The sequence below is a fragment of the Lissotriton helveticus genome, chromosome 1_1, assembly GCF_964261635.1.
Source record: "Lissotriton helveticus chromosome 1_1, aLisHel1.1, whole genome shotgun sequence".
Classification (NCBI taxonomy): domain Eukaryota; kingdom Metazoa; phylum Chordata; class Amphibia; order Caudata; family Salamandridae; genus Lissotriton; species Lissotriton helveticus.
Window position 1 is genome coordinate 156582756 of NC_136057.1, and position 24594 is coordinate 156607349.

General features: G+C 48.0%; 1 protein-coding gene across 7 annotated transcripts in view; it reads left to right on the forward strand.

The window, feature by feature from the left end:
• The window catches only part of SZT2 (SZT2 subunit of KICSTOR complex), an 804663-nt gene that overhangs the window by 461513 nt on the left and 318556 nt on the right, over positions 1–24594 (forward strand). For all 7 annotated transcript variants that reach the window (XM_078659317.1, XM_078659363.1, XM_078659315.1 and 4 more), the window contains one exon: positions 1017–1181. In XM_078659317.1, the coding sequence (XP_078515443.1) occupies positions 1017–1181 (165 nt within the window). The remainder of the gene's footprint in view (positions 1–1016; positions 1182–24594) is intronic.

The following is a 24594-nucleotide window of genomic DNA, read 5'->3' on the forward strand; positions in this document are numbered from 1 at the left end:
AGGCTGAACTCACTAATAACTCTTTCATTCCCCTGGTATCTGTCTGAAGGTTCTTCTGCATATCATATTCTAAGTGTTATCTGATGCTGATGAACTCTCTTCTCCCTGTCTAATCCTGGTTGCTTACCCGGATGAACTCACTTCTGACTCTTCTCACTTCTATCTGGATTTACCAAACTCGCTTCTCCCTTTCCAGTTCCTTTGATGTCTGACATGGCTGATCTGTTGTTTACTTCCTCTATTCCTTTGGTATCTAACCCAGCCACATTCGCTTCTACCCACGACTTTGCTGTACTTGCTTCCACTTGTCCCTTGTGGTTTTTGTTTGGCCATGCTAATCTCTCTCCAATCTAGCCCAACCCTCTGATATTTAACCTCACTGAATTTACGTCATCATTTTTTTCAGCCTGCTTTTGTCCAACTCTGATAAACTTCCATTTACTCCTTCTTCCCCTGATTATAGATACTTAAACTCCCACTGGCCTCTCCAATCAAGAGGTGCTGGATCTGCTGAATTCTTTTCTACCTTTCCTCTCCTACACCACTTGTATTTTACCCATCTTTATTTCCTTCAATACTGCCCATGCTGCTGGTGTCTAGTTCTGCTAAACTTGTGTCTTCTCCTCTATTTCAGCCCCACCTGGTTTCCATTTAAATCTCCTGACTGGTGGTTTCTGACCTGGCTTAATTCTGGTCTCCCTACACATTATCATGGATTTCGCACTGGTTGATATCCATTCTTATTCACAAACTTTTTGTGGTCCGACCCATCAAAATTACATTCCCTCCCTTTTCCCACCCTGCTGGTTTATGACTCTGCTGTACTCCTTTATTTCTCTTGTGTTCTCCTATCTTTGATCAGACCAAATTCCTCTCTAGCATTGGGATCTGAGCAGGTTAAACTTCTTTATCCCCTCCCTTGCCATCCTGCGGCAGTCTGATGCCTCATGGCTCCCTTCTAGTTTGTTTATCCTACTTTTTTCAGTTCATATGAACTACTTGCTGTTGTTTTTCAGTTTATTCAGCCTCCTGGGACACCACCCACTGAAGTCATCCAGTTCTCTATTCCTCAGTGCTTTCTGCCTTGGCTGCATGCAGTTGCATACTATCTGCGCCAGAATCTACTGATATTCCTGCACCCCCCAAAATATACGGACAGCAATGTTGCACATCACTTCCGGGTAAGTTCTAATGGTGCTTACCACACTATTTCTGACTAAGCCTTCACTGTATCTCCTCCGCGTTGCCACCACCATGCTACTGGGTAAGTTCTCGTGGAGCTCACGATACTATGTCTGGGTAAGCCTTCTTTGTACGTCTTCAGCGTTGCCACCACCATGTTACTGGGTAAGTTCTCATGGATCTCACCACAGTACTTCTTTGTGTTCTCAGTGTTCTCATTAAACTGCTTCTGGGTAAAGTCTTGTGCTGCTTCCCTGTTAACCTGAAGTAAAGCAGTACTATTTTATGAGATCCTTGCTGGAGATGAGATCTTAGGGTCTTAGTTTGTCCACTATTTCATCTGCCGTGGGCAGTAGAAAGGCATCCATGTTAATGGTGTGATTCCAGCATCTAGAATCAATACAGAACCTGGAGATTTCATCAGCCTTGGGGCAAGAATGAGCTTTCTCAATCATTGCTGGGCTGTCAGTCTAAATGTCATTAAGGATGAGAGTGAAGTTGGAAAGGTGTCAAAAGTGTCCACATTGCTCGCACTATGCCAGCCTGGCTTGAAAGTGTGTCATTAAAAGATAAAAGCTTGTTCTTCCGCTCAGAATCTCAGCGAGCTCCTCAGCTTCAGTTAGGCATGGTATAGTCCTCTCTGATGTCTGATAGGTCACAAGACTCAGAAGACTGGGGAAACAAGGACCCACCTGAGGTAAGTATCCCGGAAGCCCACTGAGGCTGTGTGCAGAGTAGAAACACAGCCGCATGCCCAGTAGACGTCAATGGAGATGTTACTGTTGCAGTTTTAAAGAAGAAGGACCCTTCTCAGAGGAGCCCGGAGAAACCCTATGGAAGACGGAAGGTTGGAGAGCCACCCCACGCATGGATGCACCAGGAACAAGGTTACCTGCACCAGGGTACCCGGGTGCATAGGGGTGTAGAGCCACCCCACCCATGGATGCACCAGGAACAAGGTTACCTGCACCAGGGTACCCGGGTGCATAGGGGTGTAGTGATGTCGGAACCTGCTGTAGATGACTATGGAAGACTTCGGATAAAAGGCCTTTTGAGAAGTTTGTGAAGATGTCCGGTGGAATCCAAGTGTGGATTTTTGAAGTGGAGAATCTGAAAGCAGAGGGAACAGTGTCTATGCCACTTGGAGGCGACCAGGAGGCAGGTGAGCATAATGCCCACTGAAATTGAGAGGTTCAAGAGTGAAGACAATGCCCTTGGCGCTGCAGCTGTGAGGACTAGGCGACCCTGAGGAAGACCAGGAGCCGTGCACGAGCTGACCCATGTCCCATGTCAGATGTTGGTGTCTAGGTGGTCGGTGTCCGGCGGGAGCACCAACAAGCCTTGCTAGCCACAACTGCAGTGGAAAGTGGCAAACATTGGGACAAGCATGGTCCAAAGGACTCACCAAGTGCAGGAGAGTCAGAGCAGACCCAAACAAGTAGGGAAGCCCACTGAAGCAAAGGAAGACCCTCAAGAGAACCCACAGGCCAAAGGCACAGAAGCCGCAAGAGGGCCTCAATCAATTGTCACAAGGGCCTTAGTTTCAGGCGGATTACAATTAGCCACTTTACTTCAACTGGTACTTCTTGCTGGTATATCTTCAGAGTCTCTGTTAAGGGTGTCAGTCAGACGAGTGTTGCATTTTAGTCCAGTGACCCCTGTTTTCCCCAAGCCCTGGGATGCTCCTGCATTACTTCCATAAATCTTGGATTGTTCAGTTCTGGAGATACCAACCCCAGCGGGCTGGTCTAAATATTTATTTATTTATTTATTTATTTAATGGTTTTGTAAAGCGCGTAGTAACTCGATGAGCATCCCAGCGCTGACCTGATTCTCCAAGGGTTTCAGCTGTCTGATGAACTTATGTCTGCGGGAAAAGGAGGGTCTTTAGGGTTTTTCTAAACTGGAGGTAGTTCGGTTCTGTCCTGAGTTTCCGTGGTAGATGGTTCCAATGTTTTGCCATGTGAACCGAAAAGCGACGGCCACCGGTCTTGGCTTTCCTAACTCTCGGGACTGCGATAAGATTTTCTGCCCCGGACCGGAGGTCTCTCTCCGCTTTGTATGGGATTAGGAGTTCTTTGAGAAGGGGGGGACCATTATTGTTGAGGGTTTTATGGGCCAGGCAGAGGGCCTTGAAGACGACCCTTTCTCTGACTGGGAGCCAGTGGAGGGATTTAAGAGCCGGCCTGGCGGAAGATCTTCCTGGTGTGCCCGTGAGTAGGCGGGCGGCGGCGTTTTGGACTTTTTGCAGTGAGTTCAGGGTGGCTTCAGGGGCTCCCAGGTAGATGGAGTTACAGTAGTCTAATCTTGCCAGGATTAGACCCTGAATGAGGAGCCTCCTTGCGGTCTCAGGGAGTAGAGGGAAGACCTTCCTGCAGGCTCTGAGTAGCCCAAAACATATTCCTGCCGTTTTTTTAGCCTGGGTTTTAAAGCTCATATCCTTCTCAATCCACACACCAAGGCTCTTGACCTCTTCCTTGGGTGTAGGAGGGTCACCTAGGCAACTAGGCCAAAGGTGAGATGGTAGAGAGAGCCCCTTGTGGCCCATCAAGAGGATCTCGGTCTTGGACCCATTCAGTTTAAGTGAAGAGAGGTTCATCCATCGGTGGACCTCGGAGAGGCAGCTGTAGAGATCCGATGGGGCGTGGTGGGGATGTGAGAGGGTTACGACCAGTTGAGTGTCGTCGGCGTAGTTGATAATTGATACGCCGAACGAACTGACCCTCTTCTCCAGTGGGGCCATGTACACGTTAAACAACGTGGGGCTCAAGGATGAGCCCTGTGGTACTCCACACCGGAGGGGGAAGGTGGATGAGCAGCTGTCATTTTCCCGCACCTGAAAGGAGCGTCCTGATAAAAAGGATTCTAACCATTTCAGGGCCGTACCCTTTAGTCCGATCTCTCCCAGTCGATGGATTAGGGTTGGGTGGTCTACGGTGTCGAAGGCCGCACTGAGGTCCAGGAGGATCACTGCCACTGATCCTCCTGTGTCCAGAATGCTTCTGGCCTTCTCTACCGCTGCCAGGAGGGCGATGTCCGTGCCCTGACCTGGACGGAACCCTGTCTGGGAGACCGCTAAGAGGTTGTTGCTTTCTAGGTAAGATGATAATTGTTTGTTTACCAGCTTCTCTGCGATCTTGCTGTTTCCAGGAAGGAGGGATATGGGCCTGTAGTTGGTGAGGTCCCGCGGGTCTAAGGAAGGTTTTTTTAGTAGACCTTTGACAGCTGCCGTTTTCCAACTGGAGGGGACTATGCCCTCCGTGAGGGAGGAGTTGATCAGGGCCGTAAGAGGGGGGATGATGGTGCTCGACACTTTTTTTAGGAAACGGAGGGGTGCAGGGTCGAGGGGGGAGCCACTTTTAATTGAGGCCAGCGTTGCTCCTACTTCTTCCGTTGTTACGGGGCCGAAGGCATCCAGGAAGGGTTGGGGGTGAGCTAGTGGCAAAGGAGGATAGGTAGAGGTGGCAGTGAGATCCTGCTCTGTGTGGGCTTGGTCGGGGGGGGGTATGGTAAGAAGAATTTTTTGAATCTTTTCGTCAAAGAAGGTGGCTAAGTTGTTACATTTAGTTTCAGCTTCTTTGGGGTCAAGGTGTTTGAGTGGGGGGTCAGGGGCGTGGAGGAGTTCTTTAAGAACTGAATAGGTTTCATGGGCCGAGCAAGCGGCGTTTTTAATTCTGTTCTCGTAGAAGCTAGTTTTGGTGTAATGGAGCTCTTTTTTGTACGTTTTTACAGAGGAACGGAATGACTCTTTTTGTTCCATGGTTTTTTCCTTCCTCCAGATACGTTCATTCCTTTTGCAAATCTTGCGAAGAAGGTTCAGTTCCGGGGTGTACCAGGGTGAGGGATTAACTCTCTTGATGTATTTCAGAGAGTGGGTTTTAGGCAGAATGGCGTCGAGCGATTGGGTAATCCAGGTACTGAGTTCTTTGTCCCCTGCTAAGGTGTCGTGGGGGGGAGGCGGGGCGTTTTCCCTGAGTTTAGCTGCCCACACGTCTGGTTCCAGTCTCTGCCAACGTCTGGTATACGTTCTGGTTTTGGGAGGTGGAGGGGGCGGAGTGATGATGTCCCATACTAGGGAGATCAAAAAGTGGTCCGTCCAGGGAAGAGGGATATGGTCGAGCGTTCTCAGATTGGCGATATTGGAAAGAATCGGATCAAGCAGTTGCCCTCTTTCATGAGTGGGCCGTGGGTTTTTGAGATCAAGGCCCATTGAGGTGAAATCTTGGAGTAGTTCACTGGCCTGCTTGTCATCAGGGTCCAAGAGATGTACATTCAAGTCTCCTAGTAATAGGTAGTTAGTGGTGGAGGTACATTTGATGGACGTCTGGTCGATAATTTTGTTCGAAAAGTCTCCTAGATTGCCTGGTGGACGGTATATCAGTGTCCCTGACAGCGAGGTAACTGGGGATATTTGTATTGTGTAATGGCAGCTTTCGTATCCCTTGATGTTGCCATCAGATGTTCTACAGGTGAGGGTGTCCTTAAGAATTATCGCTAGTCCACCTCCCCTCCCTTCTGGTCTATTCAGTGAGCACATGACGTATCCGGGGGGGAGTGCTAGAACGATGTCTGGGCCACTGCTGGGGGTAAGCCAGGTTTCTGTTAGAAACAGAATATCTAGGGCATTGTTTGTAATTAAAAGGTTCACTTTGTGTGAGTGTTTTACGAGCGACCTGCAATTAAGTAGGCCTAGGTGCAAACCCTTGGGTGCCGAGTGTTGATTGGCAGGGTCGCAGGTGTCACAGCCAGTAAAATAGGTGTCTCCATTCAGGATGCGTGAGCAGGCGGGCTGTTTGTTGGGGTTTAAGGATAATAAGTCCGCGCGAGTGTAAGTCCGGTCGTTGCGGGCCGATAAGGACAGTGTGACTAAGCCTGGGGCGGCTGGGCACGCACGGGCCCAGACGGGCTTGCCTTTGGCGCGCCTTCGGCGCGCTGACGGCGCGCCCGCTGCGCCCGTCCGCTGCGCTCCCTATGCTGGCACATATTTTATGGAGCGTTGATGGGCGTTGGAGAGATGGGCGTGGCCAACAGGAGTGCGCGTGTCCCGTGGCTCCTCGAGGTGAGGGATGGCGGCGAGCAAGCGTTTCCTGCCCCTGACAGCGCTTGGATCGGCTGATTAGGGTTAGCAGGTAAGCGTGAGGGAGTGGGTGCTAAGTGGTTTAAGAACACACAAAATACAATTTTAAAAGCAACAAATTCAAGTTTTTCAGCAAACAGAACTCCCGGCTTCCGCCTCAGGAGGATTAGGTACAATGCGGCTCTCACAATCAGGCGCGCTTTAGTACTAGCGAGGGGTGGGCGTGGCCAACAGGAGTGGGCGTGTCCCGTGGCTCCTCGAGGTGAGGGATGGCGGCGAGCAAGCGTTTCCTGCCCCTGACAGCGCTTGGATCGGCTGATTAGGGTTAGCAGGTAAGCGTGAGGGAGTGGGTGCTAAGTGGTTTAAGAACACACAAAATACAATTTTAAAAGCAACAAATTCAAGTTTTTCAGCAAACAGAACTCCCGGCTTCCGCCTCAGGAGGATTAGGTACAATGCGGCTCTCACAATCAGGCGCGCTTTAGTACTAGCGAGGGGTGGGCGTGGCCAACAGGAGTGGGCGTGTCCCGTGGCTCCTCGAGGTGAGGGATGGCGGCGAGCAAGCGTTTCCTGCCCCTGACAGCGCTTGGATCGGCTGATTAGGGTTAGCAGGTATGCGTGAGGGAGTGGGTGCTAAGTGGTTTAAGAACACACAAAATACAATTTTAAAAGCAACAAATTCAAGTTTTTCAGCAAACAGAACTCCCGGCTTCCGCCTCAGGAGGATTAGGTACAATGCGGCTCTCACAATCAGGCGCGCTTTAGTACTAGCGAGGGGTGGGCGTGGCCAACAGGAGTGGGCGTGTCCCGTGGCTCCTCGAGGTGAGGGATGGCGGCGAGCAAGCGTTTCCTGCCCCTGACAGCGCTTGGATCGGCTGATTAGGGTTAGCAGGTAAGCGTGAGGGAGTGGGTGCTAAGTGGTTTAAGAACACACAAAATACAATTTTAAAAGCAACAAATTCAAGTTTTTCAGCAAACCGAACTCCCGGCTTCCGCCTCAGGAGGATTATGTACAATGCGGCTCTCACAATCAGGCGCGCTTTAGTACTAGCGAGGGGTGGGCGTGGCCAACAGGAGTGGGCGTGTCCCGTGGCTCCTCGAGGTGAGGGATGGCGGCGAGCAAGCGTTTCCTGCCCCTGACAGCGCTTGGATCGGCTGATTAGGGTTAGCAGGTAAGCGTGAGGGAGTGGGTGCTAAGTGGTTTAAGAACACACAAAATACAATTTTAAAAGCAACAAATTAAAGTTTTTCAGCAAACAGAACTCCCGGCTTCCGCCTCAGGAGGATTAGATGTGGGTGTATCTTCAGGCTGGGGGTGTTCTGGGTCTGGGTTTGCTCGGGATTCAAGGACTGTTATTTTGTCCATGAGCGTAGTACGTTCTAGATTTTTCACCCCCTGAAGTTGGTCTATTACAGTACCTACAAATTCATCTAGGCAGTCTGGTTTTGTTTTTTTGGGTTTTTTTTTTTGGTGTCCTCGTTTTCGCCCTTGGTATATAGCATAGAAGCACTAGGAGAGAGGAATATGCTGTCACAGATAAACTGGTAGTGCCTAGGATCCAAGAAGCATACTACTTGTCTGTACTGTGCTAAAATTGCAAATTAATTGCAAAAAGCTTCCTTTATATGACCAGATATGATAATATAAGCTTTTATATCATGCATATAGTACTCTTATAATGGTGAAATTGATAATTTGGTAAGCAGTGGGAGATGTGATGATTTTGGGATCCTCCCTAACCTAGGGAGAGTACCAAACAGATGCCTTGAAAACAAAAAGCACATCTTATTGAACGATTTAGTTGTGGTCCCATCCTCTTAGGACAAACCCAAACACAGTTATTGGCAAACAAAACATTCCCAACCAAAGGCCCTGCAAAGCATTATGGGATAAAATTAGCAGTGGGCAGTGAATATTATATAGTATACAATATCAAAAGAATTCTACAAAGAGCTGCAGTTCCACTGATCGTCCCTAGATGTCCCTCACGAGTCAAATGCAAATGCTAGATGAAAGGGTTTCAATGGTTTTGCATTTGACTTGTGAGGGACATCTAGGGACGACCAGTGGAACTGCAGCTCTTTGTAGAATTATTTTGATATTGGATACTATAGTATTCACTGCCACTGCTAATCTTGTCCCATAATGCTTTGCAGGGCCTTTGGTTGGGATTGTTTTTTGCCAATAACTGTGCTTGGGGTGGTCCTAAAATGATGGGATCACCACTGAAGTTCAACAAAATGTGCTTTTTGGTTATGCTCTTTGTGTTCAAGGCATCTGCTTGGTGCTCCCCCTAGGTTAGGGGGGACCCCAAAATCATCAGCTCTCTCATTACCTAATGCTTTTATTGTAAAAGTGCATTTTTGTGAATTGGTTATATGCTGGTAAGCATGTAAAATTGCTTTTTCAATGCATCTGAGAATATTGTTCATTTAGATGCTACCCTGCGTGATGTTGAAGCCCAGGGTTAGTGTTGGGTATATTGAGGAAAGGAAGAGACCAAGCAGCTTCATCATAGGTCAGTGGGGGATAAAAAACAAAAAAACACCATCGAATTCAAAAGGGACCAAAAATTACGTCGGAGATGTGCCAGTCTAACAATGTAGGAGGTACTGGGACCTTCCATTTCCTACAAATTTCTCTTCTAGCCAACAATATACAATAAAAAAGAAGATTTTTAGTGGGGCCCCGAACTTCTGCTGACGTTCCAAAAATTGCAAGCATTGCATTGATCGAGATCTGAAAGCCCAGGAATATAGTCAACTGTGCACTAATCGAATTCCAATAGGGGAGCAGCAATGGATATTCGAAGAACATATGTATGTCGGAGGCTGCCAACAACCCGCACTTAGGACACGCCACATGAGAATCAGTTGAAAATTTCAATAACCGCTGTGGTGAATAGTACGCCCTATGTAGGGTAAAAAGATGGTTCCTGCGGAGCCAAGCCGGTTTCACAATGTCCCACATGATCTTAAAAGAGGAATACCACAAATTCTCGAGGTCCTGACCAATAAAAGAGGAGCTCCACAGCGTCACTGGTAGTATAAATTCACCGTCGACCTCTTCTAATAGTAAATTATACCAGAGTGAGATCTCCTTACTTGCAGGTGGTTTGTCCAGCATCAAGGCCACTAAGCTACTTTCTCCTCCCAGTTGGTATCTACCCCTAACAGAACTCTGCGAGTGGGCCCAGCTCGCAATCTGTAGATATTTAAATCTAGAAAGACCCGGCTCTATTCTAGCTAATAAAGAGTCCCAAGGGAGCAAAGAGCCTTCTATAAAAAGGTCCCCCCAGACCTCCAGACCAGCCTCTCTCAACGGTGTCGCGAGGCTATCCAGAAGCCATGCCGGACATCCCAGGGAATCCCACATAGGTGACCTGCCTGCAAAATAACTAACCCTGGGCGTCCGAATCGGCTACGCCCACGGAGTAGGCGTAGTGTTGCCTCCTACGCATTTTGCGTAGACAGCGTAGCCGGCAACACTACGCCCACTCCGTGTGCGTAGCCGAGTCGGCCGCCACCCGCCTCCCTCCCGCCCTCCCCTACATACATTATTGAAGCAAAATACCCATAAAAAAGCAATTTTAAAGCATTTACCGTGTCCGGGGCTCGTCCGAGGCTCCCTCTTGGAATAGCGTCCCTTCATAGATACCAATGCGCATGCGCGGCCGCCCGAGAAATGCGCATGCGCGGCCGCCCGCGCATGCGCATTGGTATCCATGACGACGCGATTCCAAGAGGGAGCCCCGGACGAGCCCCGGACACGGTAAATGCTTTAAAATTGCTTTATTAAGGGTATTTTGCTTAAATAATGTATGTAGAGGAGAGCGGGAGGGAGGTGCGTAGTGGGGCTACGCGGAGTGCGGGAGTGGGCGTAGCTTCTCGCCCCACTACGCCCGGGCTTAAAAATAACCGGGCTTAAAAATAACCCACTTTTATGGCACCTCTTAGTTTAACCCACGTTTTTATCATTCCCAGCAAGATCTTCAGCTTCACCTTTTTAAAAAATTTAGGGTCCCCAAATTTAAACAAAAAACCCTGCTGGCCTACCCCTTCTCCTCTAAGTAATGCAGCAAACATGCTACCAATTCCCAAGTTCGTAGCCATTTTAAGCAGCATCCTAGCGTGGGAGAATTGAAAAGCCCACGCATATAGTTGCAAGTCAGGAGCTGCAAGACCACCCTTTTCCCTCCGGCGCCTGATTTTCTTCCATGCTATCCGGGTATGCGATCATTCCAAATAAAAGAACTAATGTCTCCTTGAATTTTAGCTATAGTGGAGGGCTCAAAGTACAACGGAACAGTATTAAACAAAAAGGAGATTTTGGGTAAGATAGACATTTTAACAAGATTAACTCTACCCAGAATGGACAAGGGGAGTGAAGACCAAGATCTCATAAGTCTTCTACAATCTCTCGCTACTGTAGTAAAATTCAACATTGCGATTTTATCTATGTCTTTGACAATGGTGAGATCGAGATATCACATAGAGCGGCTCAACTGGGCCCCTGCCACAGGCTCAGGATCATTCCACAGCATCATCTCCGTCTTAGACGGATTGATTTGATAACCAGATATCTCACCATAATCATGAGCCAAAGCGATCACGGAAGGGAGGGCAGTGCGCAGATCTGAAGAGAAGATGAGAATATCATCCGCGTACAGGGCTACTTTCCTCTCCCATCCCCTATAGCTAAAAGACTTGATGTTACAGTCATCCCTCAGCCGTTGGGTGCAGGGTTCTATATATAAATCAAATAGGAGAGGAGAGAGGGGGCAGCCCTGCCGGGTACCCCGAGTGATGTTAAATGGGTCTGATAGTTCTCCATTGACCAGTAAAGAGGCCGTGGGATTCTGATAGAGCAGACTCACTGCTCTACAAAAACCCTCCCCGATGTTGAATTTGCCCAAGACCCCGACAGGAATGTCCAATTCACCCTGTCGAAGGCCTTGGTAGCATCCAATGTGATAATAGCAAGGGGAAGGGAGTCCTTAGTCGCCATATCAATAGCTCACACAAGATCGTAAGTGAGTTCAAAGAGCTGGCGACCCCTCACAAAACCCCGCTGGTCATGATGCAGGATAGACGGTGCCACCACCCCCAATCTACTGGCTAGAACAGACGTAAAAAGCTTGTAATCCGCATTTAAGATGGAAATCGGTCTGTATGAACCACAACTAGCTGCTGATTTACCTGGCTTCAGAATCGAAGTAATAGAAGCATCATTCCAAGAGTTAAGGGGAGACAACCCTACTTGGAAAATCTGGTTAAACAACAGAGTTAAAAAGGGGACTATTGTTGGCAGCAGGGCCAAATAGACCTCAGAGGGGAGGCCATCAGTGCCCGATGCCTTGCCCTTCTTACTGTTGGAGATGGAACGACTAACCTCTTCCTGTGAAATAGATCTATCTAAGGTGGCCCTCTGTTCAGACAAAAGGGAGGGTAGGGACACTCTCCTCAACCAGTCATCAACTTGCCTCGCCTCGATATGCTTATCCTCGTGATAGATGTATTTAAAAAAATCACGGAAGGCTCTCCTAATATCGTCATCAGCCGAGTATGTCACATCATCTACCTTTATTTGATCTATGTTGTTTCTGACTCGATCGGTTTTAACCTTCCAGGCTAAGAGCTTCCCAGCCCCTTCTCCATATTGAAAATGGGCCAGCTTACTAGCCTCCCATCTCTGGAGAACCCGGGCATTCAAGATTGAGCCCAGTTCCCTTTTTAAAGTGAGTAGCTTATTTTGCCATTCTTTCAAGATTTCTGGGGAAGCAACAGGATGTAGCAAGATATTCTCTTGCACCTTAGCCATGTTGGATTCCAGAGAGGAGACCGCTTCTCTGTAAATCTTCTTTTTATATGAGGCCTTGTTGGTTATTAGGCCTCGCAAAAAGGCTTTAAATGCATCCCAAACGCAACCTGGGGAAGCGGACCCGATGTTGTTATAAAAAAAAATGTGTGCTTCAGTTTTTAAAAAGGTAATGTCGTCAGGAGCCACGAGTAATGAACGATCAAACGACCAAGTTCTCGGCGGGTTTTTTAACCACATCAATGCTGATGGTATTCCCCTCCTGTGCTGAGATTTGATGATTCCCATTATTCATGACGAGCTGGGCTCGTCATGAGCGTGCGAGGAGGCTACCTCATGACGAGCCCAGCTCGTCATCAGCGTCGAAGGGGTTAACAGCCCACCCAGTTCCAAACAAATGGCCGCATGATCTGATAGATGGAAAGGAAGATGAGAGATGTTTTGCACTGATTTAACTAACTGCTGGCTGATCAGGATGTAATCGATTCATGACTGATGGTGATATTTATAGTTGCGAAATGAAATGCCTTGCTGGAGCCCAGATCTTAATCTCCATATATCAACATAGCCAAACTCCTTCATTTTGTCAAGTAAAAAGGCCCTAGTTTTATAGGGGTTTATCGGTCCATTAGTTGAGGATTTATCTAATTTGGGGTCTAAGACTATATTAAAGTCTCCTGCCAGGACAGTCGGCTCTGGGAACTGTCCAAAGACTCACAAAAGTTCAGAATTTCTGATTGAATAGCAGAGGACGCCTCAAAGCCTTTCTTGATATCTGCTGACAAAGACGAAAACATTGTCTGTAGGTAGGTGGCCAAAGATGGATTGACGCTATTATCCATCAAAGTATCCGAAAGGGCCATCGCCCCGTGACCCCGAAGGTCCCCCCTTGTGTCGCGGTCTATTTTGGGGGCCCAAGTGACGGAGTAGCTAGGAATGATACAGAAGAAGGTGGAAGAATCGGGGGCAAGGAGGAATGCGAAGGCTCTATAACTTTGTTGGTAGGAGTAGAAATAGGAGGTGCAGTGAGCGACCCCTCAGGGTTCTTGCTCAAAATTAAAGAACCATCCAAGATATTAACAACCTCCAACTCAGCCTCAACCCCAGCCTCGGCCCCACCTTGTGCCACCATTATCTCACTGGGTTCATTGGTATTGATATCTGCATCAACACCCACATCTTCAACTTGGCCCTGCGTCGTACTGGCAGTAGTGGAGACAATTTCTTCAATAGTAGGGGTAGTAGATGCAATAGCAATGCCATCAAGTAAGAGGCGCTTTTGGAAACAGTACTACAGATACTGGGGAGAAACATGGCGACAGCTAGCTGAGCTGCCGCGGTGCTCCGATCTGAGTTCCCGTCCATCTGAATCGGAGATGTGCGGCCGTCAACTCGTCGATGTGGATTCATCTGTCCGATCACGCTTTCCCCCAGGAGTGACTTTTTTGGCGTGTTTGGTATTTTTGTTTGCCCGCACGGTAACTCGGCTTCTAAAGCTTTCATGTGCGGGGACGGGGACCGGGCGTGCCTGACCTGCCTGGCGTCCACTGGCGTATCTGCTGCCACGTTTTCTCCGCCTCCTCTGCCTATGTTAGTTTCACCGTGGAGCTCGCCGTTGATCAAACCGTTTGGATTGCTGACATCTCCATCTCCATTGAATCCGCAGCAGGCTGTTTCAGGCCTGCAGCTTTGGTGTTTGGCCGCGCTGGAGCTCCGCCGACGGAGGAAGACCCGCAGCCTTCTCTTGGGACCCGGAGGTAGCTCAGTGGGGTCCAGCTCCGGTTTTTGCACTCGCACCAGTAAAGGACGCCTGAGAAGGGTGGAGGAGGAGGAGGAGGAGGAGGAGGAGACTGAGGTAGGCAGAGAAACAGTGGCTGACACGGCTGTGGGGGTAGTTTTGGGGGCCCAAAGCAAACAGGGGGGGCAAGGTGTGTATAGCCCTGTGTCTGCATCTGAAGACCCGGAGGGCCCTGTCTTGTCGGTAAACCCGGGATCCTCTCCAACTTTACAACAGATAAACAGGAGGAGGGGGAAGCGCGCTCCTATTAGTAAGGTGGTTAAAAACACTGATAACCCTGGGACTGAGTCTGGGCTAGAGTCGGAGTCCTCCAGTGCTAGCAACCATCAAATAGCTGATTCAAGTCAGATAACTCAAGTTATCTCCTCAAGGAAGAAAGTCTCCTCTTATCTATCTGGTGAAGTTAAAGCAAAACGAGCTTTCACCTGCAAAACAGCAAAGACAGCAAAGAGTTCTAAAAACTCCAAGTTGGCTAACACTATTGGGTCAAGGATAACACCGTCGCTGCGGTCCTACTTTAAGGTGAATCCACAGGTTCTACGTCTCTCAGTCTGGTTTTGTTGTAACTGGTCTTCCCCTCCCTTTGATCAGGCAGTTTTACGATTTTGGCCTTGGGTTTTGCAGGCAGAGTGGACGTCAAAACAACACTGTCAAGATGGTGCTGGTTGGATACAATCTGTTTTACTTTAGACACAAGTTGGGGTGAATCCTGTTGTTGTTCCCCTGTGCCAGAGCAGCAACAAGGGTGAGCCTAATAGGCGCAGAGCATTGTATGCTGGTGGAATTGGAGTCACTATCAGATTCAATAGTGGCTACAGAAGCTGCATGAGTCATCAACTCGGTAGAGGTAAATGGAACTAGGCTAGCTAGACTTGTGGGTGGTTCTCCATCTCACCCCCTGTGAAAGCCTCCTTTCCGTAAGTTCAATATCAGATCGAGACATTCTTCCCAGGCATCAGACTGCATCCGGAAGAATGTTCTCACTAGTACCACTGCGCGCCGGGGGGCGGCGCTGCATGGCTCCATACAACGTCGACTCCCAATATTACGTCCATGGAGCCATATAAGTCCCCTCAGGCGTGCTGATGTCATTTTCTTATTTTTCCGCGCTGCACGCTGATCCGAAGTAGTGTATTTGTAGCTGTTTTCGGCCTGCTGTGAAAAGCTTTTCTAGTCGTAAACAGTGTGCAAAATTCCTATGCCCTCTTGGTTTAAGTTCTGTGGGTCAAGTGCTCACCAAATGTCTAGTACCGGCCCACATTCTATCTGTATGCGGTGCTTGGGCAATCATCACGACGCTGACAATTGTGGCGCCTGCCAGCAGGTGAAACCGAAGGCGCTGCGGGAGCGGCGTATTAAACTTCTGATGGCGTGGTTGGCGCGGACCTCCAGCTCCTTGTGGCGTTGGTCAGCCACCCGATCCAGGGTCTGTTTCAGTGACTGCCGCTCTTCTCCCCGTAGCCAACGGCAGCGGTCCCAATTCCGGTTACCTCTCATGGTAAGCATTGTCGTAAGAGATCGAAGTCCTGTGCCTCTGTGGCTCCTTCGACTCGCGAGGTGTATCTTGGAGACTCTTCTACTTCCGCTCTGGCATCGCTCCTGCTTCTCCCACCTTTTTCTGGAGCCGGGGCGACCTAGAGCTGCAGGAGAACTACAAGGTTTTCCATCTTGTTTTTGTGCCCTTGTCTCCTTCTGTAACGCATGCGGGCTCCCAAGAAGTTTTGTAGGTGCATTAACTGTGTCTTCCCCAACTTCTTCGCCCTTGGTGGCAGTTCCAGTCTCGGACACTGAAGCGTTGGTGCATGGTCCTTCGGGACCTCCACTAGTGACATTGGTTGCCCCACCGGTGCCTATTTACTCTGTGCCGGAAGACTCCGAGCCAGAGTCCGTGCATGACACGGCTGTGCGATATGTAGGGCCAGCTTCACCTCGGCTCCATGCATCTGCGCTGACTTCGATTAACGCCTTTCCCCCTTCCTAGGCGGACGTCGTTACAGCGTCGGGTTGGCGCTGTCCGATGCAGATTATAGAGCCGTTTTCTGAGCCAATGGTTTCTGCGGAGGTTGCGCAGGACCAGTTGGGAGAAGAACGCGACGATATAGCCCCCTTGGAGCAGCCAATGTTTGTGGCTCCTAAGTTGGACAGCCGCATTGCTGAGCTGAGTGAAGCAAGCGGACTAGATTTATCCCCTACTTTCTTTCACTTATCACCTCCTGGCCTTGCCTCGGAAGCCAGTTCTTCTGTGGCAGAAATTTTGAAAAGAGTGGTTGATGTCTTACATCTCACTCTACCTATAGTGGAGAAGGCTATGGACCCTCTTATTGAGGTCCTTCATTCCGGCCAGTCGGGGTTGAACCAATACTCCCCTTTTGTGAGGAACTATCTGATATTTTATTGGCGGCATGGGCAAAACCTGAGTCCGGTGTGCCTGTGGACCATGCTATTGCCCACATATACGGCCCTGCCCCAGAAGACCCTGCTTGCTTTTTCCGACAGCCAACCCACCGCAGCTTCGTGTTCCAGGTCATTACGGTGTCACTAGAGATGGAGAACCTTCCCTATTACCCCCTTGACTAAGAGTCCAGATAGCAGGATTCTTGTGGGAAATGCGGTTTTTCCACCTCTAGTGCAGCATTGTCCTCCACCAACATGATTTACGTCCTCGGTCGCATTTTCCCTGCCTTGTGGGACTCCTTGGCACAGCTTTGCCTAGAGGCTAGCAAGGACAAGTTGACCCAGTTGAATTTCGATGGTCACGAGGCGGTCAAACTGCTCATCAGGTGTAGAATGGGCTCCACCAATTCCGTTGGTCGTGTGATGGTGTTGGCAGTGGCATTACACTGGCATGCCTAGCTTTGGGCATCTGGATTTTCAGAAGCTGTCCAGATAGCCTTGTTTGACATGCCATGTGACGGAGTTAATTTTTTTGGAGCCCAAGCAGATGCAGGCTTATATAGGTTTTGGGCTAGTCTGGGAGGGCCAGACCGTTAGCTTGCCCCCCTCCCATTTTTCCCCCATGTTATTGCAATGCAGTATGTGCTTTTAGTGGCATTGTTCGCCAGATCAGTGTCTTTACCCTGGTCTCTGGTGCTGCTGGCTAGTCTTCTGTCTTGAGACCCTGCAGAGGGTCTTCGTCTACTGGCTGGTAGGGTTCGCTGGATGCGACTGTAATGTGAATCCCTTATCACGGGATTCCCTTAGGTGTTACGTGATGTGTGATCTTGACCTCTAGGGCTTTTTGACCTTTCTTCTGTTCCTGTGCTGCGCTCAGGACTTATCCTGTTATTGTGTTGGGAACCGTGTTTCCTGGTTCAGTTCCTTTGGCAGCCTCTTATCTTCCCTTGGGGTTCTATCACCTATCAATGGTACGCAGTTTTTGCTCTACACTCCCTTGGAGTTGTCTTATTCTATCCTTCAATTGTTACAGTGGCAACATGTTTTTTGTATTGACATTTTCCATCTTGTGGATTTGGTCTTGACCCCTGTGTTGCACTATGCCACCTCTCCTGGCTAGAGGCAGGATTGGCGAGTTTCATGGAGACTTGCTGTCCCTACGTTTTGGATTCAAGAGTGCCGCCTTGAGCCTCTGGTGGTACAGGCCTCCCAAGCCAGGAGCTTAAATTCCTCTGATGTTGGGGACTATACGGCAGACCCCAGGTATTAACCGTCCTCACCGCTGCGGACGCTCCGTAGGGTCGGTATGGTTGACATTCGATTGTAGAACGACATAGGTTTTCCTGTTTTCCTTCTGCCCCATTCCACTTCTGTTGCGTGATCTGCTATCCTTCCCTGTCGGTGCGTGACCTGTTGTCCTTGCCTCCCTGCTGTTGTGTGATCTGGTCTCCTTGTCTCATAGATAATGAGCAGTCCTTGTATGAACCTATGTTGTGTATATATATATATATATTATATTCCATGGTTGCCCATCCGATGGGAATTGCTTCCCTCATCTGTCTTGTGGGAGGTTTTCTTCTGTATATTTTATTAGCTGATTCTGGAATACTCAGTCATACCTTCTTGTTATCTAGGTCTAGTTATTGGTACGCACTTTTGGACAAGCACACTCTTTCATGTTTTCACCTTAGGAAGTATGTGCCTAGTGAGATTCTTCTAGCAAGCAATGTTGTCTTGTGCTCTGTTTTCACTTTCTATGGTACTCTGGGCATTTTCAGTGTTCCTCGAGCATTGCTGTATTTTTTCAGACTGTGGCATGCATTACCTTTATTGCTAAGACAGTGTCCAGTTTTTCATTTGTCCATTTATGCCTATGGATAGGTTTTCATTTTGGTTAGTTTGTTAAAAAAAAAAATAGTGTTGGGAAAGGGAGAAAAGGGAGGGAGACAAGGACACAAAATGACGTGTTCCCCATGTTTCTATTCCTTCTTCGTTTGATGTCTGCCTTGTTTTTCTAGGACCTTACCCTGCTTGGGTTAAGGGGGTTTGTGTCTGGTTGCCAGTCTTCCGTTGCTCTTACCTGGGCAGTAGCCTCATGTTTTCTTTCATACCCATTCTTAGCGTACTTGGGGTTCACATATGGCATCCTGACTGTTGTCAGGTAATTTTGTGTAGGATTTAGCCCCCTTTTTTCCCAGACTTTCCCAGTTTTTCCTTGCTGGAATTGCCTCCTCTTTGGGCCAGACGCTGTAGCTCAGAAGCAGTGTCCTGTGCAATTGATGTATCTCTTTTCCACCTGGCGGTGGAGATTAAATTCATTTTGTTGTGCTTGGACGGATTCCATGTACACTTTTTCTTCATATCTTAGTATCTTCTTTCCACCTAGCGGTTTACTTTGGCTCCTTTAGTGACCACGTTCTTTCATCTAAGAAAGATGCCATCCTCTGGTTAGTTGGTCTGGTGGCTCAGTCTCCTATTGTACACATTGCAGACTCCTCTGCACCTTCTAGTGGTCATGCACTCACGTTCCAGTGGGGCCAAATAGCCTTTTGTTTAATTGGATCCAAGCCAATCTTCCTTGGAGTTTGGTTACAGCGGGTGTCTGTATTTCGGTACCAATATGCCTGAGGAAACATGCTCCTTACTCTTGGTGCTTATTCCTTCTTTGGGATTTTGTTGTGGTCGTTGCCACCTTTAGAAGAGAGCTCTCGCTCTTCCTTATCCTTTCCCACTGAGGTGTGGCCAATCTTAATCTCGGTCAGCCAGTGCTCTTGGGCCTGTGTGGGATTGGTTCGCGGACCCTCCTTCTAAAGATTATGGCTATGGTATCTAATTCACAAGTTAAGCAATCTTCGACTAGATGTCTTTATCAGTTAAACAAGTTACTTACGTTTGGTAATGATGTATTTGATAGAGACCTAGTCTAGCCGCAGATTCCTTAAAGCCCGCCCATCCTTCCCATGACCTTGAGGTCTGCTCTTGGTGTTTTTAGTCCACTTAATTCCTGAATCTATGACCTTTGGCATGGGAATGTTTTCCCCTTTTTCCTTTCCGCTCCTTTTGTAATGAGATCCTCCAGTTCCATTGGCTGGTCTCCTGACCTTACATGAAGCTCTTCTCCCCCGCCCCCCTTTTTATCTCTTGGTATATGGTGTAGGGAGTTCCACCTTTTCCTCCTGTTCTATGGTTTAGGGTGTAGAAGGTATTTCTCTTGTGTACTGTCATGAGCCTCTACGCAGTGTACCATATGACTTCTGCTTCTTTGAGATTTTGGCCTTTTCCTTGAGTGTTTTCTTTGGTATTATCACACCCTTTGTCCCCCCTTTTTTTGTTGTTGTGGTAAAGAGTTTTCCTCTTTTTTCACGCACTGTTCCTACGGCCAGTTTCTATGTGTCTCCGCGAAGAAAGTTTCACAGAAGAAGCTGACATCAGCGCACCGGAGGGGACTTATATGGCTCCATTGATGTCCTATCTGGAGCCGACATCGTACGTAGTCATGCGGTGCCGCCCACCAGCTCGACGTACTGCTGAGAAAATGTGTCAGGATCCAGTCTGATGCCTGGGGAGAATTCACAAACTATGGAATCCCTGAACTATGTCTCTAAAAAGCAGTACATTTAGCCTGCACTCAAGTGTGCTCGATACTTCAGAGTTATTTATGCTCTTTTATTCAAATGTGTGCTTTCTTGTACCAGGACCTGCTCGTGTCCACTGCATACACTGCACAAAGGGCACTATGCTTGACCTCTAGGGGTCCAACAATATCAAACAAATCTGACCAAAATAAACAAGATAAAACAACAGTATATGATTCTTTGTTCCAATTTATAATTGACTCATTACATTACTTTTAGTATGAAATCATAACAAATCACTCATTCTTCTTGGTCGAGAGAGCTTACATATATAATAACAAAGCTACATCACAAACAATGCTACACCACATTGCTTAAAACAATGTCCTTATTTCGACTGTGTAAAGCTTCATTTCCCATGCTTCTTTTCCCAATGCATTTCAGGTTTTGTACAACCCTTCATCAGGGTAACTAAAATCAAAAACCCAAATCTGTTGTATCTAAGATCGATTATTCAATTCAAACTTCACCGATAAAAGTAAACAGCAGGGGACCGGTGGTACTGCATGCCAGGAGAAAGCGAAATGGCTCATGCTGAAATAGTTTTTCACCAAGAATCCGAAGAAAAACATTGAGAATCCTTTGTGGTTGTTTGTTTAATATTGTTGGAACCTTAGAGGTCAAGAGTAGCGTGCTGTGTGCAGTGGATACACACCTCTGAGGAAGACTATGTCTCTACCAGATACATCGTTACCGAAGGTAAGTAACTTGTTCTTCAGTAGCAATTCCACCAATAGCCCTTTGGAGCATTTTAATAATGGTAGTCACTTTAGCAGGTGGCTGTGTAGCAAGCCCCAGCCAGTGCACTTGCATTTCCCCATCGTAATGAACATTCTTAAGCCAAATATAGTTAATATTCTTAAAGGTAATCAATGGGACTCACCCCCAAAATCCTTTGTAGTTTTAACACAACAGGCCAAGAGGGGTGGCCCAGCCTGGGCTCAAACGGGCCCGGACAGGGCCCGGCCATGCACCCGTGCAGTGGGAGCACTGAATGAATTTTGTAATACGCCTCCGGGCGCGGTCTGGTGGCTTTGGCGGCTTCCTGCTGCAGTGTCTTGTGGAGCTTGTGGTCTGCCCCCTCTCTCGTGTTGCGGTCGCGGCTCTCACCAGCAAAACACTTTCTGTTAAATTAGACCAGAAAGGCAACGGTGAGGCAGTAGCTCCTATAACAAAGGAATACTAAGGGCTAGAGTTCCACCCGCTAGCCAGCATCTGTAAACAAGGTCCAGTATGGGCACAGTATCAGCGAGACAGCTTCTGTAAACTAGGAGTGCTGAAATCAATCATAACAATAGGGAGTCAACATGTGAAAATTATCAGTATGAAAAGGGAAAATGAGAGGATGCATCGGTAAAGGAGGAACACTAAATTAAAGATTATTCCCACCAAGGCAACTTCAGTGGCTTAGCTAGACTTTGTGCCCCCGTGGGGCGACATTTTTAAGCGGGGGGCTGGTGATTCCTGCAACGGGTGCAGGTGGAGTGGGTTGCTACGCCACTGGGCAGCTTCACTGAAATAGACGTGTTGATATGTGGAAAGTCTCCAATAAGGCATTTTACGTAAGTGCATAATAGTAAAGAGCAAGTCAATGGTATGGCAAAAAAGCAGTATCTGATGGAGACTTTCAGCTGCACATTCGTTACTTTAGGATTATCCCCAGACTGGATCCTTAAATATTTAGTGAACTGCACACCTGCGCGCTACTAGGTGGTATCATTCGGCTCCGCGTGACGGCATCCACGCCATAAATGAGGTTCGCTATGCCTATATAGGCGCCACTCAAGCATGCTGATATCAGTTCTTTTCTTTCTGCACCAGTCAGTGCAGATCCGCTATTCCCAGCCTTTTTTTTTTACTGTCATTTTTTTAACTTTTTGCCAAAGTTTTTTTTAGCCTTGTCTCCTGGTGTGGCAGGGATATCAATGAGGAAGGCTGAATTCAAGCTCTATTCCGGCTGTCACCAGTAAATGTCTGTGACGGATTAGCACCTTGTCTGTCTCTGGTGCCTTGAGCGCAACCACTTCGCTAAGACCTGCATCAGTTGTCGCGCCAGGCACCCTAAGGCCTTGAGGTAGAGGTCCATCAAACTACAACAGTCTCGATCCTGGTCGAGAGGAAGGTCCTGAGATCGGTCGCAGCGCCATCGGTCTTTGATGCAGTTGAAGTTCTCCCACTCCCGTAAGTTCCACAAGAAGAAGAAGAGCAAAAAGTCGAACAGATCTTCGACTTCACCCCAACACATCCAACAAGACGGAGGGCCTTCATCACTCGAGGCCTGGCTCTGTGGTAGAGCCTAAGCTGTCTCCGCGCCTTCTGAGTTTCTGGGAGCTGGAGCGACCCCGCCAAAATCTGTGAATTCTATGAGGCCACCACCTCATATTTGGGTGACCCGTCCCTGCTGGAGCGCCTGGAAGCCCTGCTGGCTGGAGAGGGGCCAATACTGGTTCCCCGCTGGCAGGTCCACACTTGCCATCGTTCGTACCCCTTGTATCCACAGATGGATGTAGTCTGACGCCCGTCATTCCACCTTAACCTTCCCTGGCGCCCGTCTCACTGTCCACGCTCCCAGCGCCACCTGTGCCCTTCAGTGTCACCATCCCCCTTCTCATCCCCAACTCCAGAATGGCATTACCTGACGCTGACTGTGGTGCCGACTGGAGCCGTTCCCTCTTGAAAAAACTCCCTTTGGGGTATTATGTTAACATACCAGTCATGCACTCACAACATTCATACCACTCAGTACAAACTCTGGTCCGTATCTCAGTTACTAGTAAGTCAATTCTCACTCAAATTTCTGAAAAGATATAAACATTTTTTGATTTTATTCAGTTAGTTCAAGAGAATATATACTCATAAAAACATCTATTTGCATTAGAAATAATACAACATGATGCACGTTAAAAACATGACAAGTTAAGAATTATTTTAAAATTTCATTTGTAACAAAAGAATCCAGGTTCATTTACTTAAGAACACAATAGCATACAACAATAGATTCAGTAATGTGTACTTAAATTCTATCAGTTAACACACACACAACGTGTATTCATAGGCCAAGAAAAAGCAACACGTTTCGGATGGTTTACAAAGGTCCAACCTCCTTCTTCAGGCTTCTCAAGACTTGGTTATGACAGCAGTATTGGGTTATCACTCAATCCATGTGTCATGTTCTCTAAATCTTTCGAATCAAGATTTGTCCTTCCAGGATTTTGTTAAAATCAGGCTAAAAGATTGCTGCTAATTCCGGTTACTTTCATTGAATTCCTAAGTCCAAACTCTATATATCCATCAGAGTTGATAGTTGGTGCGTACAGGCGAAGAAAAGTCACACTGATTAAAAAGCCTCATACAACTGCAAAATATCAATCCTTTATCATATGGAAAAAATGCCCAAATTCTACCATCCTATTGTGCTGGTGGTAGTATAAAAGGTTGTTCGAGTGGCCGGGATTGAAAAATCTCATGCGCGCACTCCGCCCACATTGGACCCAAGTCATGCTCTCCCAAGCTATGGCTGATAGGAGAGAGGCAGCTAAGTTCCCAATCTGATGTAGGCTGGACAAGACTGATTCGCTAGGCAGAGCGGTTTCTTCGTCGATTGCCTTACGGCGCCACGTCTGGATGAGGACAACTGGCTTTTCGGGGGATGTCCAAGCTTTGCTTTTGGGCATGGCCTTTGATGGCTCCAGTCTCTTCAGAGAATAGGCGAACTCGGCACTGGAGCTCTTCAAGGGCAACAGGGATACGCCCAGGTCCTCGGGCCTTTCCATGGCCCCTATCAACCCCAGTCTGCCTTTCGCTCCTTTCATGGCCACAGAAGGGGCTTCCAGCCGTGTCTCTAACCACCTAGCCACAATGGCTCGCAAGCTTTCCAGCCACTGCGTGGCAGATGATGCGGCACCCATAGACCACAGGGGTCAGGCAGCCAGAGGTCCCACCTCCCCCGTACTATGGGGGAGGTGGGCCGTTGGGGGTCTTTGTCGACATTGCTAAGTTACCATGAGCTCTGCAGCCATGATGCTGCTTTTGCACACGTTACTACATGGCTTTATTATGCACGACTCTGTTTGTGCCTTTCACATGAGAACTGTCTGCTTTCTGTGTTGTGTTCACTGCTGGTTCCTGGAGTTAAGTCCAAACACGGAGTACAAGGTCGATAAACAATGCCCCTTGTTATACTGTTCTGGTCAGTCTCTAGCACTTAGACAAAACATGCTACACAACTGCAGCACCTGGAGACTCGTGCTTTATTGTGGGGTTGCATGTTGGTTTAACACACACTTGGAGAGGGACCTTTCCAAGGAGAAGAGCTATGCAGTTCCTTTAATGTAAAACTACAATCTAGGCACTAAGGTATGGGGTCTGCTGACAAAGCCCAGAGATCATCCTTTATATAATAAAACTTCTTCTTGCCAAGGGGAGGGTGGCTAGGCCTTATGGTCCGTTATCCACTTTCTGTAAAAGATGATATCCCCTTTCATTGTCTATGGACTTGCTGCAATGCTAACTGTTTTAGGTTTATGCGTTTTGCTGCTGGTAGTGGCTCGTATACTGTATTATAGAGCATGATAGTTAAAAATAAGCTTTTTGAACTATAACCGTGTCTGTCTATTCTTATTGTGGACAAGTACGAGTGAGTGAGCGAAAGGATACGTCTTGCTACCATGATTCCTGAGAGAGTCTGGAG